Raw genomic sequence first — 16,996 nt, 5'->3', positions numbered from 1 at the left:
GCGAAATGAATCCGATTTCCCTGGGGTTGTCGAGACGGGCTCGGGAGAGAGAAGCCAGTCGATCTAGTGTGCTAATCAACTAATCTCTCCTGAGATCTCACTCTTTTTTAAGAAATAAAAGACGAATCTTGTTCCCTCACGTCTCCAACACCGCTGGACAGGGGTAGGAGATAGATAGATATTAGGACAGTAAGTAGTAGGGAAAGCTTCGGGACCGCAGAGGCAACAAGAATCAAGTCTGGTGTCAACGAATGAATGACTCACTCAAGTCGGCCATGTCCCAGTCAATGTGATTAGTAGTAATATCACCCCGTACTATGCATAGGTATCCGGATATAGGCGGAGTACGGAAAGCAAACCCAACAAATCTCCTTGGTATGTTTGGCAGCTTTTTTCGTGAGGCTGAAGGGGCTAAGGCTCGTATCCTATCTGTCCAGGAGGGTTACGGTCACACATAAGCTCGCCAAATTGCCGCGGACGGAGTGCTTCGATCACAGTAGTGGTAGCTTCTTGTAGAGGCGTGAACCGAGCCACCTATTCCACAACGTTCATGGAGCGCTGTGCTTCTAGTCACATGCGATGTTGGGGTCTTGTTGGGAATTCTGGCGTGCAATGCCTTTCACAGCATTCGCTATTAGCAACGACTTATCAGGCACAATGCCGAGCTAAACTGTGACTTCCGAGTCTATTGTGGCTTGCAATCCATCTTCGTTCAGGATGCTGCCTGTTGTCAGACCACCAGTCAAGGGCAGCCTCGTCCTATGTTTCAAGTCGGCACGCAAAAGTCTTTCGTGCCACTAGTCACAAGGTGAAACTAGCCGATCCTCGGGCACTGGTCACAATCCCCCGTCGCCCCTGAGACAGACAGCCTCTAGATTCCCCCATTGGGCTGGCTGAACAGCCAACGCCGTCGTCCAAAGACATTGTCCGAGTCAGAACTCCCCCTCCCGGAGTCCGCTCCAGGCAACGTACATGGTACAAAATTAGACATCCCCAACACCATCGCCGTAATGAGAACATGTCGCAAGTCCGGCGTCTTTTCCTAACCCTCCTCTTCGGTGGCGACAGCATGCTTGTTTAGCACCTTCTGGTCGGTCGGCGGATTGTCATCTTTGTTTGTGATGTTCGATAGGCTGATTGCGATCTTGCGCGGTTTCCGGCCTTCAACGTGGTTTTCTGTATCAACGTGGCTCGACACTAAGGTATGTTCGCCCGCTTGCTTCGATCGTAAAAACCCCTTCTTCCGCCGCAAAGATGCTTGAGAGGCTAGGCTTGATGTGCTGCTAACCGAATTTCTTCGCTTTGGTCCGCTGGACAATTTACCTAGTTCGTCATCATCGTCATCTTCTTGCCTTCGCCTCTTTTCCGTCACTCGTTCTGGAGGCTGCTGCAGGTCCGACTGTACAGCCGACTTGATGTCGGGTGACGGCTGTAGCTTCCTTTCTGCGACAGTTCTGGCCTCAGGAGGCGAAGTTTCCCTGCCACTATCTGGGGTCAGTGGGGTCTGCGGTGTTGACGCGGCCTTGATGTCCATAACTTCGTCTTCGTCGTCATCAGGGTAGTCCACCAAAGGTTTGCTCAGCGGAGAAGCTCCGCCGTTCATAATTTCAGCCTTGATTCTCCTGCGATGCCACTGCATGCGCTCAGAAACATCCTTCCTAGACTCGCGCTCGGGCCCTTCGTCTTGGTCGTCCTCATCGTCATCTGACGTGTTGAAATAATCCTCTTCGTTTGCGTCCATTTCTGGGAGCCCTTGCCATCGTCCACTCACGTTGGACCGAGTCATTGGCGGGGTTGCATCATCCTGGCTGAAAAGGGTGTGTTCTGGCGCGGGGTGCTCGCTTGTCAGTTGCTCGTATCTCATCAAAAGACTCTCAAAGGTGTCGACGTAGGTAATCTCCTGGAGTTTCTGCCGATACGTCTCTCCAAGATGGATGATTATTGGCTTGATTGTTTCCTTGCGGATGAACTCGAACAATTCCAGGCATGCCGAGTTTAGGAGATTATCCCTGGGCATAGTGTCGATGACAATGCCCAAAATTGCATCAAAGGCCCCGCTTTTGATGACCTGGGCAGCGTAGAACTGGTCTTGCAGCGTGATTGCCGTACGGAAGAATTTCAGAGCCGTAAGTTTCAGTGGTTTTTGCGATACCAGGAGCAGTTGAGCCACCCGCGGAGCCAGGTTTTCGGATAATATAAAGGGACGACTTCTTATCGAATGTTGTCGGATGAAAAAGGTCAGTATTTCCACCAGATATGAGAACAATGATACCTCCTGGTAGGAAAAGTTCTGCATCGAGTCTCGAGATTCAAGCTCTTTCAAAGGGGCGAAGAGTTTGCGGCACGATCGATCAAAATTATCCTGTGCAAATTGCTCGTTCTGTTGCTGAGCTTGAGTCATGTGTGGTGGCCTCGAGAGCTTGGTCATGAATTCGGAGTTCTGCCTATTGCCCATTGGGTCGCTGGAAGGAGGCAGAGGATCCAGTAAGATCTTGATCGCGTCCGCCAACTGGTTCTTAACACCAAGGTCTGTCTCGGCATGCAGCAAGTCGATAAGAGTATCTGTCAACGGGATCTTCTTCTCGTGAACGGCATTGAGCATGTAGCCCCTCATCATGTTGGGATCATGATCAAGTAGGGCCACAAGAATATCAATTCCCGTTGTTCGCATCGACGCCGAAGGATGCTTCACCGCAAAGGCGATGACAGCAAAAAGGCCGTGGGCGATGAAATTGTTTAACAGATTCGCCCGAGCCTGCATCTGCAGGGTTTTGGCGATAGCAGCACACTGCTGCAGAAAATGTACGGCCTGTTCTTTCCGCTTGGTGTCCTTGTTGTCCGCACCAAAGATCGCGAAGAGTTCCTTCAGGAAGGGCGTGTTGTTTTGTAGATGTTGTACAATGTCGACTTGATTAAAGAAGATGAGGGAGTTTAGGACGCCAAATGTAGGGTCATCCAGGATTCGCGCCAGCACGACATCCTTGAGATATTGCAATCGCCATGTCTGTCTGATCTTCCGCTTGATGTTTTGGTCTTTGATCTCCACGACCTCCTTGTATCTTGACTCGTCCGAGAGGTATTGCCGGTGATTAGCCTTGTGAGTTGGGAAATCGGGGTCGTACTCGAGTGCTCCCACCACACCAATGATAATCTCATCGGTGACGAGGTGCTCGATAATCGTGTTGTCGTTCATCAGGATCAGAGCTTTCATGATATTGCAGAGCCGGTGCAAGTCTGGTAAACTCTCGAGGTCTTCTGCCATTTCCACCAGTGGTATTAACTTGAGCAGATATTCTTCTCTTATCAGAAACTTCGCCATCGCTTCACGACCGCCTTGCGTAAGGCTCGCCTGCCTTATGTTGGCTTCGATTTCGTCAAGGTTGCTCAATTCGGGCGGATTGAGGGTGAAAGAAGTGGATATGTTGTCAAGCGCATCGTCTGAGAGTCCGTCGTCTGTCAATGCATGAGTAAATCGATCTGGGGAAACCGGCTTGTCGACAGTCTCACCTGGTAGAGAGAGCAACTGTTGCTGGACTTGCTGTACGAACTCCCTTGATCCAAATCAGCACCTCGCATTCCACTGCACATCTTTGCACGTACCATATCACCGCGCAGCCTTCGGCTTCTTGGAAGCTGAGCGCCATGTCGGTCCCGCTACCCTCGGTCCACACAATCAAAGTGTCTGTAACGCGTCAGCCACACCATCCGCACAATACGTCCATTTGTAATGTTGACCTTGTTGTTTTTGGTAACCGTCATCCTTCACTATCCTGGTCTCAAGCAACATGCGCTCGGGTTGGTCTTCCGACTCGACGTAGATGCGCGGTTCATCCTGCATATCAAAGTATCAGCATGCTGCTCTTCCTGCGGAGAATATATGGCGATGCGATGGGATAGAGCCGACATGGCGCGGAACGTACATTAATAACCTGCCCGGTGCAAAAACCGGTCCCTCTATCAAACCAGTCATTTTCGCGCAGCTCATACACCTTGACTCTCTTCTTCTCGTTGGCAAGCGGCGCAAGCATTGCCATGACGGAGGAAGCGGGAACAACGAATGGACATCAGCAAGGGAGCAGCGGCGAACCCGTTTGCTGACTTAGTTCGAGAATGACGAGATGCGCAGGTGATGTTGGCTCTCGTGATACAGAATAGGTGGCGCGGGGTGGGCTCGGGAGGATTTGCAAGTCACGCACGGCTGGGCGAGGACAAACAGTGGATAGCCCGAAACAGGCGCGCACAATCCACCCAGCGCGCAAAGGACTGGATAGGGTAGCGCGACAAAGCCTGTTGTGCAGAGCTGGGGGTTGCGACCTGGAGAGTGATGGCAGCAAAAGATGGAGGTTCGTGGAGATGACGTGCATGCAGGATCGAGTGTCGCGATTCTCGTGGCTGACAGACGTGAGAATGTAGGGTGTGGCACGAACTGAAACGGCGAAGAGGAGCGCCTTGGGGCGTGCTTGGACTCTTGGACTCTTGCCCTGGTGGAAAAGCACAGGGCTAGGGAGGCACTGGCAGCAGGGTCTGCAGTCCCCGTCTCCAGATCTAGCGGTCGAGCTTTAACAAGGTTCCGTCGTTCGGACTGCCTTAGACGCTGAGGAGCGCACCGCTTGGGCCGTTTAGCGTGGGTGTGGGACTGCCCGGGAGCTCAGCCCGTCTGTTTACGGAGTACGGAGTACTCGTCCTCAAATCAATAATCGAAGGATGTGTGCAGATGTGAGATCTTTAGATGATTGTGATGGTTCTGAGTACTATCAAGTGTCTGGGGACGGATTCAGGAGAGTCTTCAAGCAACAGAGTGCAAATCCAAGCAACGCGCAGAGCGAGCGGCGAGTCCGGCGCCGGTGACATCACCTATCACAATATTTCCTCGAGGCGCAGGCAAACCCCCAACTCACAAACACCGCTTACTATCCCTGCTACATCGCAAGACTTGACATCTGAGATGCCCGGTCTCTTAGTCACTCGACATATCGTCTACCGATATCCTGCTGCGTTCTAATAAATCGCCATCCCTCTCTGCCACCAGTGATCGCCCGGCCACCAACCTATCCACTTCGATCCTTCCTGATACCACGCCCACCACCCCTCATCCTTCCCACCCGGTCCCCAACCTAGTCCTCGAAGTGGACTGATTGGAACAGGCTCGAATAACCACACTCCGCAACGGGCGATGTCGCTGGTCAGAAGTGGACCGGTGAAGTAAAGATAAAGCCCGGCAAACACAAGATTCGTTGTCTGCCGGACGACTTGCGGGAGTGATTTAATTTGAGGAACGTATTGGAATATGAGCCTGACCAGCCATGATTGTAGCAATATACCACACCCTTGGGCAAAAAAGAAGAGGAATGATCCCGAAAATGGGTGCGAAGTCTCGAGCGAGAACGTAGTGTAGCTTCCCGCAGCATGAATTGAACCCGACAAGAAAAATGCTACTACAAGTTGGATAGTTCGCGCAGCATCCCCCCGCCGCTCAATGTCGAGTCTTTCGATCAACACTCGTGACGGTTCTGAGAATCCAAACCGAAACATCTGGTGCCAAAAATTGCCCCAAAAGCCAGCCAGACCAGAATGGAACAGAGATTCTGCGAGTGGGTGCCATTGAGGCGGATACATGCAAGGTTCTAGGAGCGGTGACCTAGTGATCTTCGAGACGTCCATAAAGGCTGGTAGGATAGAGGCAAAGAAGAGAGGGCTCAGAGTGAAGATGAAGGTCAGCGCTGTGACGACCCCTGCCATAGACGTCAATAGCCGGACACAACGCGTTGCAACGGGAATGTGATGGTTCAGCCGGGCAAGCCACGGCCATGGTGTGGGCGATTCCAATGGTTCTAATCCAAGAAAGTAAGGATCTGTCATCATTGTCGTTTTCAGGAAGTCTAGCAAGACGTAGGTGACGCTGAAGTATTGGAGGCTCCGAAGCTGGAGTGATCGTAGAGTCTGTGGCGGTACCGCAGTTGGCCTGCTCTCGGCTTCCACGCTGACGGTCGAGGTCTGCTTTTGTGGCATTGACGGGACTGGAGCATCGACTTTCCCCAGTGTTGGAATTCGATGGTTCCAATTCACGCCGCGGAAGTTCGTGATCAGGTCCGCCGCCCAGTCAACGACATGTGACCAGTCTGAGCGGAGAGGATAGCCTTGCCACACCAGTTTGTATGGCCGCGTAGAGAGCTTGTCAGCCCTCACGGAGGAGAGCTGCTTTGTGCCCATCGAAGAAGACAATCCTGGGACTTTTCGCATAGTCAGGTCGATAGAGGAAGCAAGGTCCACAGCAGATGTAGCCACAACCCCATCTTGGCAACTGCCCGTGCCTGCCAATTCGACTGGTCTAGTTTCCAATCTGTTGAAATCTTTCGCGACGTCATTGAAGACGAGAAGAGCAGCGGACATAATGACGCCCCAGGCGTTGGCTATTCCCACCATATACCCACTGGCAAACGAAAGCGTGCGTCGGTGAGAAACAATATAAGCGGAGTGTAGGAGCACGAGAAGGAAGGAGATGTATCGGATAGCCTTGGCCCGCGCTGGTGGAATCCGTGGAGTCACCGCTATTGCAATGAGAAGATATAGGGCCGGCAAGGTATCCCACGGGTAAAGAAAGGGGGTGGATTGGCCAGATGCTATCGCAGCATTATATCGCGTTTGACGCTCTGCCAAAGTTTGGCGATAGAGGGACACATATTGGTAGGTCATTGCAGCCAAAAAGGTGTCAATAGAAGTAGACTTGTTGGCAGAGATACAAAAGAAACCCATGCGGCGCGAGGCTTAGGCGGACTTGTAAAGTCATGACGCGCTGCAGGTTCAAGGGACCAAGCCTCGACCCATTATTGCAGCACCAGGTTCCTGTAGAGGGGTGTCAACCACGCAAACCGTTGCACAAGACGGTACGGATCCGAAACTAGTTATATGCAATTCTAGTAGGACACAATACTCCGTACAGACGTAGGTACAGAATAGCGAGGTGGTAGAATCATTTCCCCTTACTGTATAGGTACCTACCTAGGTAACTACTCTGAATACGGTGAATCACAGTGCCAGATCGATATCACGGAATGAAAAGAATCCCAAACGAGCGATCCTATGAATCTCCTCTAAGCCGTCCGGTGTGGGCCTTCGAATGCACATCTATTGAGAGACATGACTGTTGCTCCCATAGAAGGTCTTCCACCCTCGTGCTACTACTTCCACAGTTTCATTTCTCCCGCCGAGGAAGAGCAGATCATCAAAGACATCCGCAGACTGCCTGAGTCGCGATGGACTGCACTGGCTCACCGAAGACTCCTATCTCTTCCCTCGAACCTGACCGGCTCTTCTCACGACATCCTGGTTGATGCACCTTTGCCTACCTACCTCGACCCTATCGTGGCCCGGCTCAAGGACCAAAAGTTCTTTGAAGAGTCCCCCCACCGAGCTCCCAATCATGTCCTCATCAATGAATACAGGCCCGGGGAAGGAATCATGCCTCACGAGGATGGTCCAGCGTACAGTCCGATTACTGCTACAGTCAGCTTGGGCAGCCATACTGTTCTAGAGATCTACCAGAAAACCGAACAGGGTGAGCGGGAAGCGAAGCCCACCTGGCGCATCTTGCAGGAGCCTCGAAGCCTGCTTGTCACCACCGGCGACATGTATGTGCACACCCTGCACGGAATATCCGAAATAGAGACGGACGAAAACCTCAACCGGCACAACATCGTCAACTGGGATCTTCTGGGGGATGGAGACTTGTACGAGTCTGGCAGAATCAGGAGGCAGACACGAATCAGCCTGACACTACGCGATGTTGTGAAGGTCGCGAAACTGGGAGGTGCCATGAAATTCATCACCAGAGGAAGGTCATGATCATACCAATTCCCCTTTCTCGTCTTTCTAGCGATCTCCCTAGGTGGTGCTAGCATTACGGCACTCTCTGCTGGCGCTTCCTACTTTCCAAGTCATCAACAATATCTGCCCTTATCGCCCACTCGGCATCCTCATGTCATGTTCATACTCGATGCCATGCTGCGGGAAACAGCTCTGTTGTCTCATTTCTTACTTCCCACCAGGCTGCGACGTACCACGAAGAGGTTGTCCGTGACAGAATATATGAACATTTGGTAGGTTTGGTCAAGAATACACGTTGTTGTTCTAGCGTCATGTGAAACACCGTGATACTATTTCCTATCTCCGTCCACTAGCCTGACCATTTCCATTCCATGTGGAGATGGCAACTCCCCGTGTTCAGGCGATCTGACTCTTGTTTTGTTTGGGTTCTACCGGCCCGATACCCGCGATACATGGTACTAACATAGTATCCGTACATAGTATAGAGGTAGCGTTGAGAGCGTTCAGAGTCCAGACTCCATACCCATTAATGATCCTCAATACAACTTTCTAGCTGCAACAAGGCTTAAGCGCTTTGAGTCATGTTGAGCCCATATCTTTGCTGTTGTGCCCCTTGTCACTGACATAGGACGTCTCACGAGATTTGGCGAAGCAGTATCTACCGAGATGGATATCTGGCTGGCGCCATTAAGATGGAGTAGTACTCAATGGGTTGATTCGGCAACAACGCATGTACGGATCCAGTGAAGTCGAGGAAAGATGACAAGAAAAGACATAATTGCAGTAAGCGAGCCAGGCTGGACAGACATCACACCGGGATCGCGCGAGATTGACTACTGGCTGCGATGGTGAAGCCAACAGCATGGAAGCAGCAGTACAAGGTCGTGAAAACGAAACCGTATCATTTTAGGGTTTTGGTAAATACTGTACTACTGTTCTCTCAGTAAGACATGCCTTAGCCTATTTTGTGAAAGGCGTTTTCCAAACCCATCCAACATGAAATCTCTGGGACCATTTTAGACAATACCGTTGCAATGATGCATTCACCCACCCAACCCTGGAACAGCCCTGGACCACCCTGGAGTAGACGGCTGGCTGCTTCCTTCATGGCTGCTTAGCGGCCGCTTTCGGATGTAAATCCTCACCCTCACCCTCGGGCTTCACTGCATCGACTTTGACGGAACCGTCAACCCTCCACGCTTTGTCCCTAGCCTTCCCTTCCGACCCCTTCAACGCCTCGTCCACGCTCTCACTGAACGTCGGCCCTCCGCTGATTTCAGGTAAGGACGGCGCGGTGCTGGCTTTTGATGTGGGTATCCGCCGGCCAATGTCACGGTCGACAGCCGTTCTGCCGCCATTGGAGTCTGGCATGCTTGCTCAACCGTCTGTCACTGACGGTTGACTTCGGTTCGGCTGGCCTTGAAGGGTCTGTTGGGACTGCCGAGCGGAGACCGTGCACCAGGGCTCAGGCACCCTCCCTTTCCTATCTCGCTCTCCCCGGCCTGTGATGGGGGATGGTGAATAAACTTTTTTCGCAGGCTACGGACAGTTGACCGTCAGAAAATGGAGGATGGTTGATGTTGGTTCTCAGTACGGAGAGCTCTGCCGGTTGTCTTAGGTACGAGGAGGTAGGTATAAGGAGGATAGACGTCAAGATATACAAGTAATATGACGCAACATGGATGGGTCTCTATGCTGTTTGCTACTCGTTAGTCCTACGCAGTAATTAGCACAGTAGTAGTAATTACTGTGGTGCCATGGCACTCTGTTAACTTCCACATATCTCAACATCCGAGAGTGCACGGAGGAAGTATCACGTAGAGTAAAAAGATATATTGGGAGTGCACCCGGCGACTCCTGTTGTCCATTGTACACATTGCCTGTAACAACCACCTCTACAGACGCATCCGCCTCGTAACATTTACAGCTCAATGCTCTGCACGGCTCAACACGTGTCCAACACTACCGAAGGGGCCATGCTCTCAGCTCCATCTATCGCTGTGATCCAACTCCAAGAAATGCACCTCTCAAAATCACCAAGCATTTGCGCGTAGCCACGCAACGCCGAACCAACCACACTTTTCTCTGCCTGCCCCTTGGAAATACTAATTCAGCATAAAACTCAGATCATCTCTTGGTCACAGCATCTATGCTCTTCATGGTTTCATAGACTTCATTGACCAACTTCTTTCTGAAAGCGCGAGTCTCGGAATCATCCACATCAATGGCATCGGCTTTGAGAATAACATGTTGCATTACACTTTCGCTCAATTTCCGGTGTTCTTTTTCCCTAGCCGCAAGATCAGAGGGGGGGTTGGAGACAAATCTGCGGCAGAGAGGAAGCCAGTCTTCATGAAACACATCTGAAAGCGTCTGAAGTTTTCCCAACGGCGTATTCGGATCTGCGGTGCGGATTGAAGGTGCTGGTGTTGAGCTAGGGGTTGGGTGAGGCGACGTTCCTCGAGTCCGCGATGGTTCCCGTCGGTAGGAACGGTCGTCCGACTCTGGCCTGAGACTGCCACGAGACTGCCGTTCCGATGCGGTCCCTGAAGGGATGTGGCCATTTGGGGAAAGGAACTGCGAGGTAGTTGGGGTTCTGGGGGATGGTATTTGGTCATTGCTACGGTGTCTGATCGATGACAATGCTCGAGGCCGGCGCCGGGGGTTCTGATTGGAAGGCGCCACGTTATCTTCTCCGCTGGATGAATGACTCTCCCTATCGCTATAGTCGAGAACACTTTCTGTTTTGATAGCTGCCACCTCACTATTCTGTTTAAGATCGTACTTTCTCAGCGGCCAGGAATCGTGTTTCAGGTCACGCTTCTTGTAAACCAATCTCACTCTTCTGGGGTCGGTCTGGAGCCACTGAGCGACGGCGTTTCGCAGCTGGCTGACGAAGGCTTTCCCTTCACTAATGGAATATGGGGGAAACTCCACGGGGAGGAGTGTGGCCATGTATCGCACACGAATAACATCGGGAGCATCTGGATCATCGATGTCGGAATGTCCCTTTGCTACCGAAGGGCGGTGTGTATCTTGTAGGATTCCATGGTCGGCATCTATATATTCGAAGTGATTGGAGAGGTTCCGGGCGTAAGGATCGACGAGATTGCTGGTGTAAGGGGAACCGCCGCCACGACCACCACCCGAGGTCGTGTAATTGCCGTAAGCGCTCATCAGAGAGCGGTAAAGGAGGAAGATGAGAGAAAGGAGGACAGCGGTGACGGTGGTGTAGGACGCGGTTGAGTAGTCTGTAAGTACGGTATTGAGGGTATCGTGGACGTCGGTAGGCAGATGTTGTAGTAACGGTTGGATCAGGCCGGAGATATTCTGCGGGAGCTCAGAGAACCAAGCCGGGAGACTTGGGGAAGCCACGGTGAAAGATGCTCGACCAAGGCGAACGAAAACTGCTCGTACGCTCGATCAGAACATCAATTTGATATGTATGTGCGGCGAGTGTTGATGATTGAGTCCAAGAGAAAATGTGGTGTTCGAAATGTCGAACGCGGCGTCGACAGTGGAGCAGTAAGGGGAGTGGAGACGAATAAATCGTTTCCGATGTGGCCAGAGAGACGAGGGGTAAAGGCGGTGGATTGACTGCGCAAGGCTATTATTGGCAAATGAGTGGGAGAAGTCAAGAGTGTTCTGATAGATTGTAGTTGTCGAACAGCAATGTGAGTGGTAGAGATCCGGGACTGCGCCGGGAAAAGATCTCGAACAAGGTCTGTCTAAGATACCCGTGACTTTGTCTCGGCTCAGGCGGATGACGCAGCAGACAGGCCGATTATAGGTATGCGCGATATTGTCTGGTAGAATACGCCTGCCTGAGGCACGCTGCAATAATTTATTTATGGCGAGGGATCAGCGGGCAGGACGGAGTATTAGAGGGAGAAGACAAGAAGCGCGACAACGATGTTGACAGCAGAAATAATGTACTATGCTCTCCGGGTGGCACCTAGGTGGTGATGTTGGAGCTGAGGGCAACTTACAGAACTACCAGGCATACTCCGTACAGGTAAGGGAGCTGAGGCGCATGCTGCGGCTGTGGCTGCGGCTGCGGCTGCGTCCGCCGGAGGGGAACAACAGTTTCGCCGATGCCACCTCAGCTGCAAACCCCTCCAAGAATGCCTGAGTCTCATGATGTCTGCTGTTCCAAGATATTTCAGCCTCATTATTGGATCCTACCTACTGTACCAATTAGCTGTAGGTGGCTGTTACTGTTTCTATGCTCGACTCTTGTGTGACTGAAAGACGTAGACTTGGTGCCCCCGATTCTTGGTGCTTTCCGCAGGCGACATAATCCGTACTCCGTACTCCGTGACTTAGGTTGCCACCCTTGATCTATTCCTGGAACACGAGTCTGTTAATTACCTACCTACCTTTAGAGTAACTCTGTAATTTGACTATCTACTATTATCTTCAATCTTGTCAAAGGCTCGAAACCGGTCAAACTCACGATAGAACAATAATGTGCCTCTCTATTCCAACCAACCGGGATCCGGTTTCCAATCTTGCACACGGCCAGGCCACCTGACCCTTGAGGCAAAGTCTTTGGCTTTCGTCAATCCTGACTAATGCAACAATCGTGGCTAACAGAAAGTGTGTCGGGCAGTTATCTCGATCTACGGTCGCCTCACCCTGCCTGTCCTCCCCATCGCGAGCGATGTGAGTGGTCAACTGGCTTGCTTGGACCAAGAGGATTTGAGCGCACAGAGCGCCAGGGGACGGTGTGACGACAGAGCACCAAAGCTTTACAACGTCGAATCCCATGCATGCCATTCGATGTCGTCCCTCATCCCTCCCAACATCCCACGTCGAATCCCGCGTCATCTTTAGCTGCAGCAACTGGTACCTGCTGTGCCTGGCTCTCAGGGCCCGGCTGCCCCCGGAAACCAGTTCCCACCAGGATCGTCTGGACAGTGGATGGCCTATGTCATCAACGACGTTCTTCGAGCATTGCAAAAAGCCTCCCGCGTCCTGAATCGGAACTTCATAGAGATCCAGATCTATCTAGACCAGAGCAAGATGCAGTCCATTGAGGACGACGCCGAAGAAGACACAAGTCCGGGGGTAGTCCTGGTCAGGCTATGACACATCCCACATGGGCCATTGCTCGATGGACCCTGCCGGCCCAACCCCCGCGCAAGGGCAAGGGCTTAGGAGGCTTGATATATGCACTGCTTCTGAGATAGGTCCGAAAACCCAGCTGTGCTCAAGTGACCACGTGCAGCAGAACACAAGGCATTTACGTCGAGCCAACAAAAACGAGTGGCTTTCCAGTAGCCTCTCCCATCATTTGATAGTAGTATGACCTATTCAATCGTACCTGTTTCCATGGTCTACCGCTCCTTCCTTGGGCACTCTGCTCAGCGGCATGTCATCCGATACGTCAGTTTAGTCGGATTTGTGTGCAACTTGCGACCTCTCTCGTCAAGCCACATGCTTAGGATGATCTTTTTCTGAGGTAACTGCTCTTCACACCTAGGTGAAAATCACACCGCTCTTGTCTTCGTGTCTTTGAAGAAGTACCTCTTCAGCTCTTCTCCCTCTCTTCCTCTGTTTGTCTGTCGTTCCAGACACTACTTCCATTTTGTTCATTGTCCACCATGGATCTGTACAATCTTCCCAATGTCACCGAGCCTCCTCAGCCCATGGCCTCATCTCTCTCAATACCGTCGATTCTCTTGGTCACCACACTCATGGTCGCTCTCATCAGCCTTGTCTACTGGTGTGTGCAAGACTATCGTCTCTACATGTCGTTGGGGCCTGGTGGTCCTCCATACAACATCTGGGGTTGGATACTCACTTCTTTCCTTGTCAGACCATTTACGCTGGCTGCTGATGACACGACCTGGACTGGAGATTACCCGGACTTTGGGTGTCACAAAGAAATAGAGGCACTACCGGAGCGTGCTGGGGAACGACCGGTGGTATTGGGAATTGCTCCACAGAGACAATTTACTCAAAGCCCTGGGCCAGAAATGAACAAGGTGAGTTTGGGGAACATTTAGCAGTCGACCTGGCGGAACCAATACGGTCACCGACTCACCATAGACCTGCTATATTTAGCTAACTTTGCCAGCGTGTATCATCTCTCTTCGCAACCGCCGAACAAAACAATTCCAAGTTATTGCAGCAACGGCTTTCTGCGTTTGAGAGACACCATGTTGCACTATTTGTCCATCAGATTCTTCTTCTTTCCAACCCCGAAAGTCTCCCGGAAACGGCTATCAGATCAGGAGGTGAAATAGGCCACCTTCATGGTGAGACATCTCTTCATCTGTACTTTTCACCAGCGGACGCCAAGGTTATCATCGACAAAGGCTGGGCTGAGCGGCATCGATGTGCGAGGACTCAGCCCTGGTGGTTCGGCTGGAGGAAGTACTTGTGGAGCATTGGAGACACCTTTCTGCTTGTTTACGCTCCTCGTGATGAGGCTGAATATGACATTCTGAAGACCCTGATCAGGGCAAGTGCCAGATTCATGACTGGACGGGAGGATATTGCTGAACCATGAATGATACGAGGAAGGACAGGGAGTCCGGATGCAGATGATAGATGGTCTGTGACGCACAACACATCTCTTTTCACTGACGATTTTATGCAGCGGCGCTGAGGCGAGGAAAGGCTCTGGACTGGGAGGCGTTTAGGAGTTCCAAACTGCAGCTGTTTCCGGGCGGATCGTTCCTAGAACTGACAGAAGTATGTGGGCGTTCGGCATCTCATCGTCTCAGCGTAATAGCAACTTGAATGGCTCTATGGGTTCTCATTGACTGCCTCACCTGATTCAGATTAGGCGACTACTGCAGCACAGTTACACAGTAATAGCGTGAAGACTGCCACAAGCATCTTGTTCCAGGGGGCCCCTGACCTTTGGACCACTACCTGTCGTCCACATCACCCTTGCATAGCACTGCTGACATGAGCGTCTCATGCACAAGGTGAATATTTATCACGCTGCTTTAGCAGACCTCGCTCTACGGAGTACTTGTCTCCCGCAAAGATGTCCGATGCCAGCCGTCGCTAATCATTGTCATCGCCATTTGGGTGAATATCATTGACGCATACGATTCCCCGATTCCCCGTACATTTAATTCCTCTTCTCACCACTCATCCCACCATCTCAATACCACCCCCCAGCAGCTCATCAGCAATGGCCGCAACGGCTACTCGTCACCGTTGCCTCAATGGCCATCCGTGGTCGTCTCCCTTTAAGGTCTTCTTACCCTATGCTACCTCCTGGACCTCCACTTCAATTTCAACCCGGTCCTTTGCCACCACGAGCGACGAACTTCCCACCACCAAACCTCGGATCAGAACCACTACCTTCGCTGACAAACTCAACAACGGGCCAGCATTTTCCGACTTTGTTTCTGGAAACGAGCCTCCTTTAGATCCTTCGGAGGCCTACGCTCTGAAAACTGCCCTGGTTGGGCCAGAGGGAAAGAAGAAAGTCATCACCCGGCTACCGCCATGGCTGAAAACTCCGATCCCGGACAGTTCGTCGTATAAAAAAATCAAGAATGATCTACGAGGGTTGAACTTGCACACCGTATGCGAAGAGGCGCGATGCCCGAATATTTCCGACTGTTGGGGCGGGAGCAGCAAGTCGGCTGCGACAGCGACAATCATGCTCATGGGCGACACGTGTACGCGAGGCTGTCGATTTTGCAGCGTGGCTACATCCAAGAATCCAGCGCCCTTGGACCCTCATGAGCCGGAACATACAGCCGAGGCCCTGTCGCGATGGGGGTTGGGATACGTGGTTCTGACGAGCGTGGATCGCGATGACTTGGCAGACGGCGGTGCTCACCATTTTGCCGAGACTGTCCGCAAGATCAAATCAAAGGCCCCGGCGATTTTGGTCGAGTGTCTTACCAGTGATTACGCTGGCGATCTGGAGATGGTGAAAGTCGTCGCCACCTCAGGATTGGACGTGTACGCGCACAACATCGAGACCGTCGAGGCCCTGACCCCTCAAGTCCGTGACCGCCGTGCATCGTTCCGCCAGTCTCTCAGCGTGTTGAAGGCCGCCAAGGAAGCGAAGCCAGGTCTTATCACCAAGACATCCATCATGCTGGGACTGGGCGAGACGGAAGAACAGATCTGGGCCGCTCTGCGTGAACTGCGCGCCGTCGACGTGGATGTCGTGACCTTTGGCCAATACATGCGGCCGACGAAGCGACATATGCCTGTACATGACTACGTGACACCTGACGTGTTTGAGCAGTGGAGAGTCCGGTCTCTCGAGATGGGATTCCTGTACGTCGCCAGTGGCCCCTTGGTCCGGAGCAGTTACAAAGCTGGTGAAGCGTTCATCGAGAACGTGTTGAAGAAGAGACGAGCAGGACGAGCTGAGACGGCCAGTGCTGATATTGCGGGCGAGATCCGGGCCACAGCCTTGGGGTCCGGAAAGACGTAAAGTGTTTGTTTGAGTGGTTCTTTCCAAGGGATTGGTAGGTGTATCATATGGTCTTATATGGTCTTTTATGGTCTTTCAGGATGTCAATTATTCTGCGGGTTACAGAGTTAGATGGTTTCCCTACATGGTTTCTAATGGATGACGAGGGGACACAATCCGTCCTCTTGAACCACGGTCAGTGTCACCATCACCATCACCGTCAATGTCAACCATTGGCGACGAGACAGGGTTAGGGTCAGCTAGGTAGTTTTGCGTCAGCTCTACACAGGACACCGGTATTGAAGCGAAGCTTATCCGTACATCTCGTGCGTTGGGCAACACATCAAGCCAGGGGTCAGGGTTAGCGTCAGCATCAGCATCAGCATCAGCGGCAACGACAACGGTAATATTATCATGTCTTACATTACATTTCAATCATTCCTCATTATGGGAACATAGTACATATACTCTCGCAGACTCCCCTGCTCGTCACTGGCGGTCAAGAAGTAAGCAGGTACCTTTTGTAAGTAGGTAGTTAGGTAGGAACCTATGCAATAAACCGGTTTCGGGCGCGAGCGTGGGCATGGATCGAGCCACCATTTTCCATCGTCCAAGATGATATGATATGACATGATATCTTCGCTCCTCTCGATTCCCTGTCTTGCGCGTTCTCGCCATGACTTGAGCCCCGAAGATATATTGGATCCCGTTCCCATCCCTTCCTTCCCATCCCCAGGAAGAGAAAGACATCACGTCGTGTAGAAAGTCCAA

General features: G+C 51.9%; 7 protein-coding genes across 7 annotated transcripts; 3 read left to right on the top strand and 4 right to left on the bottom strand.

Moving 5' to 3' along the window:
- Window positions 1–1,042: 1,042 nt before the first annotated feature.
- A1O3_02101 (uncharacterized protein) lies at window positions 1,043–3,838 on the bottom strand (the record flags this gene model as incomplete). Its single annotated transcript, XM_007732244.1, has 4 exons — window positions 1,043–3,453; window positions 3,508–3,547; window positions 3,597–3,682; window positions 3,736–3,838. The coding sequence occupies 4 exons, from the start codon at window positions 3,836–3,838 to the stop codon at window positions 1,043–1,045; spliced, it is 2,640 nt and encodes an 879-aa protein (XP_007730434.1).
- Window positions 3,839–4,998: 1,160 nt separating this feature from the next.
- On the bottom strand, window positions 4,999–6,693 carry A1O3_02100 (uncharacterized protein; the record flags this gene model as incomplete). The annotated part of the gene is made up of 1 exon (XM_007732243.1): window positions 4,999–6,693. One exon carries the CDS (start codon window positions 6,691–6,693, stop codon window positions 4,999–5,001), a length of 1,695 nt encoding a protein of 564 aa, XP_007730433.1.
- A 444-nt stretch (window positions 6,694–7,137) lies between these two features.
- Window positions 7,138–7,842, top strand: A1O3_02099 (alkylated DNA repair protein alkB like 6; the record flags this gene model as incomplete). Its single annotated transcript, XM_007732242.1, has 1 exon — window positions 7,138–7,842. One exon carries the CDS (start codon window positions 7,138–7,140, stop codon window positions 7,840–7,842), a length of 705 nt encoding a protein of 234 aa, XP_007730432.1.
- Window positions 7,843–8,928: 1,086 nt separating this feature from the next.
- Window positions 8,929–9,180, bottom strand: A1O3_02098 (uncharacterized protein; the record flags this gene model as incomplete). The annotated part of the gene is made up of 1 exon (XM_007732241.1): window positions 8,929–9,180. A coding segment is annotated over one exon (252 nt), but the record flags the coding sequence as incomplete, so codon positions are not given.
- A 771-nt stretch (window positions 9,181–9,951) lies between these two features.
- Window positions 9,952–11,001, bottom strand: A1O3_02097 (uncharacterized protein; the record flags this gene model as incomplete). The annotated part of the gene is made up of 1 exon (XM_007732240.1): window positions 9,952–11,001. The coding sequence occupies one exon, from the start codon at window positions 10,999–11,001 to the stop codon at window positions 9,952–9,954; it is 1,050 nt and encodes a 349-aa protein (XP_007730430.1).
- A 2,429-nt stretch (window positions 11,002–13,430) lies between these two features.
- On the top strand, window positions 13,431–14,341 carry A1O3_02096 (uncharacterized protein; the record flags this gene model as incomplete). The annotated part of the gene is made up of 2 exons (XM_007732239.1): window positions 13,431–13,814; window positions 13,907–14,341. The coding sequence occupies 2 exons, from the start codon at window positions 13,431–13,433 to the stop codon at window positions 14,339–14,341; spliced, it is 819 nt and encodes a 272-aa protein (XP_007730429.1).
- A 636-nt stretch (window positions 14,342–14,977) lies between these two features.
- On the top strand, window positions 14,978–16,246 carry A1O3_02095 (lipoyl synthase, mitochondrial; the record flags this gene model as incomplete). Its single annotated transcript, XM_007732238.1, has 1 exon — window positions 14,978–16,246. One exon carries the CDS (start codon window positions 14,978–14,980, stop codon window positions 16,244–16,246), a length of 1,269 nt encoding a protein of 422 aa, XP_007730428.1.
- Between the last annotated feature and the right edge of the window lie 750 nt (window positions 16,247–16,996).

Source organism: Capronia epimyces (assembly GCF_000585565.1).
Source record: "Capronia epimyces CBS 606.96 chromosome Unknown aczIQ-supercont1.2, whole genome shotgun sequence".
NCBI lineage: Eukaryota > Fungi > Ascomycota > Eurotiomycetes > Chaetothyriales > Herpotrichiellaceae > Capronia > Capronia epimyces.
Note: the sequence above shows the minus strand (reverse complement) of the source record. Positions and strands in the feature narration are given on the sequence as shown.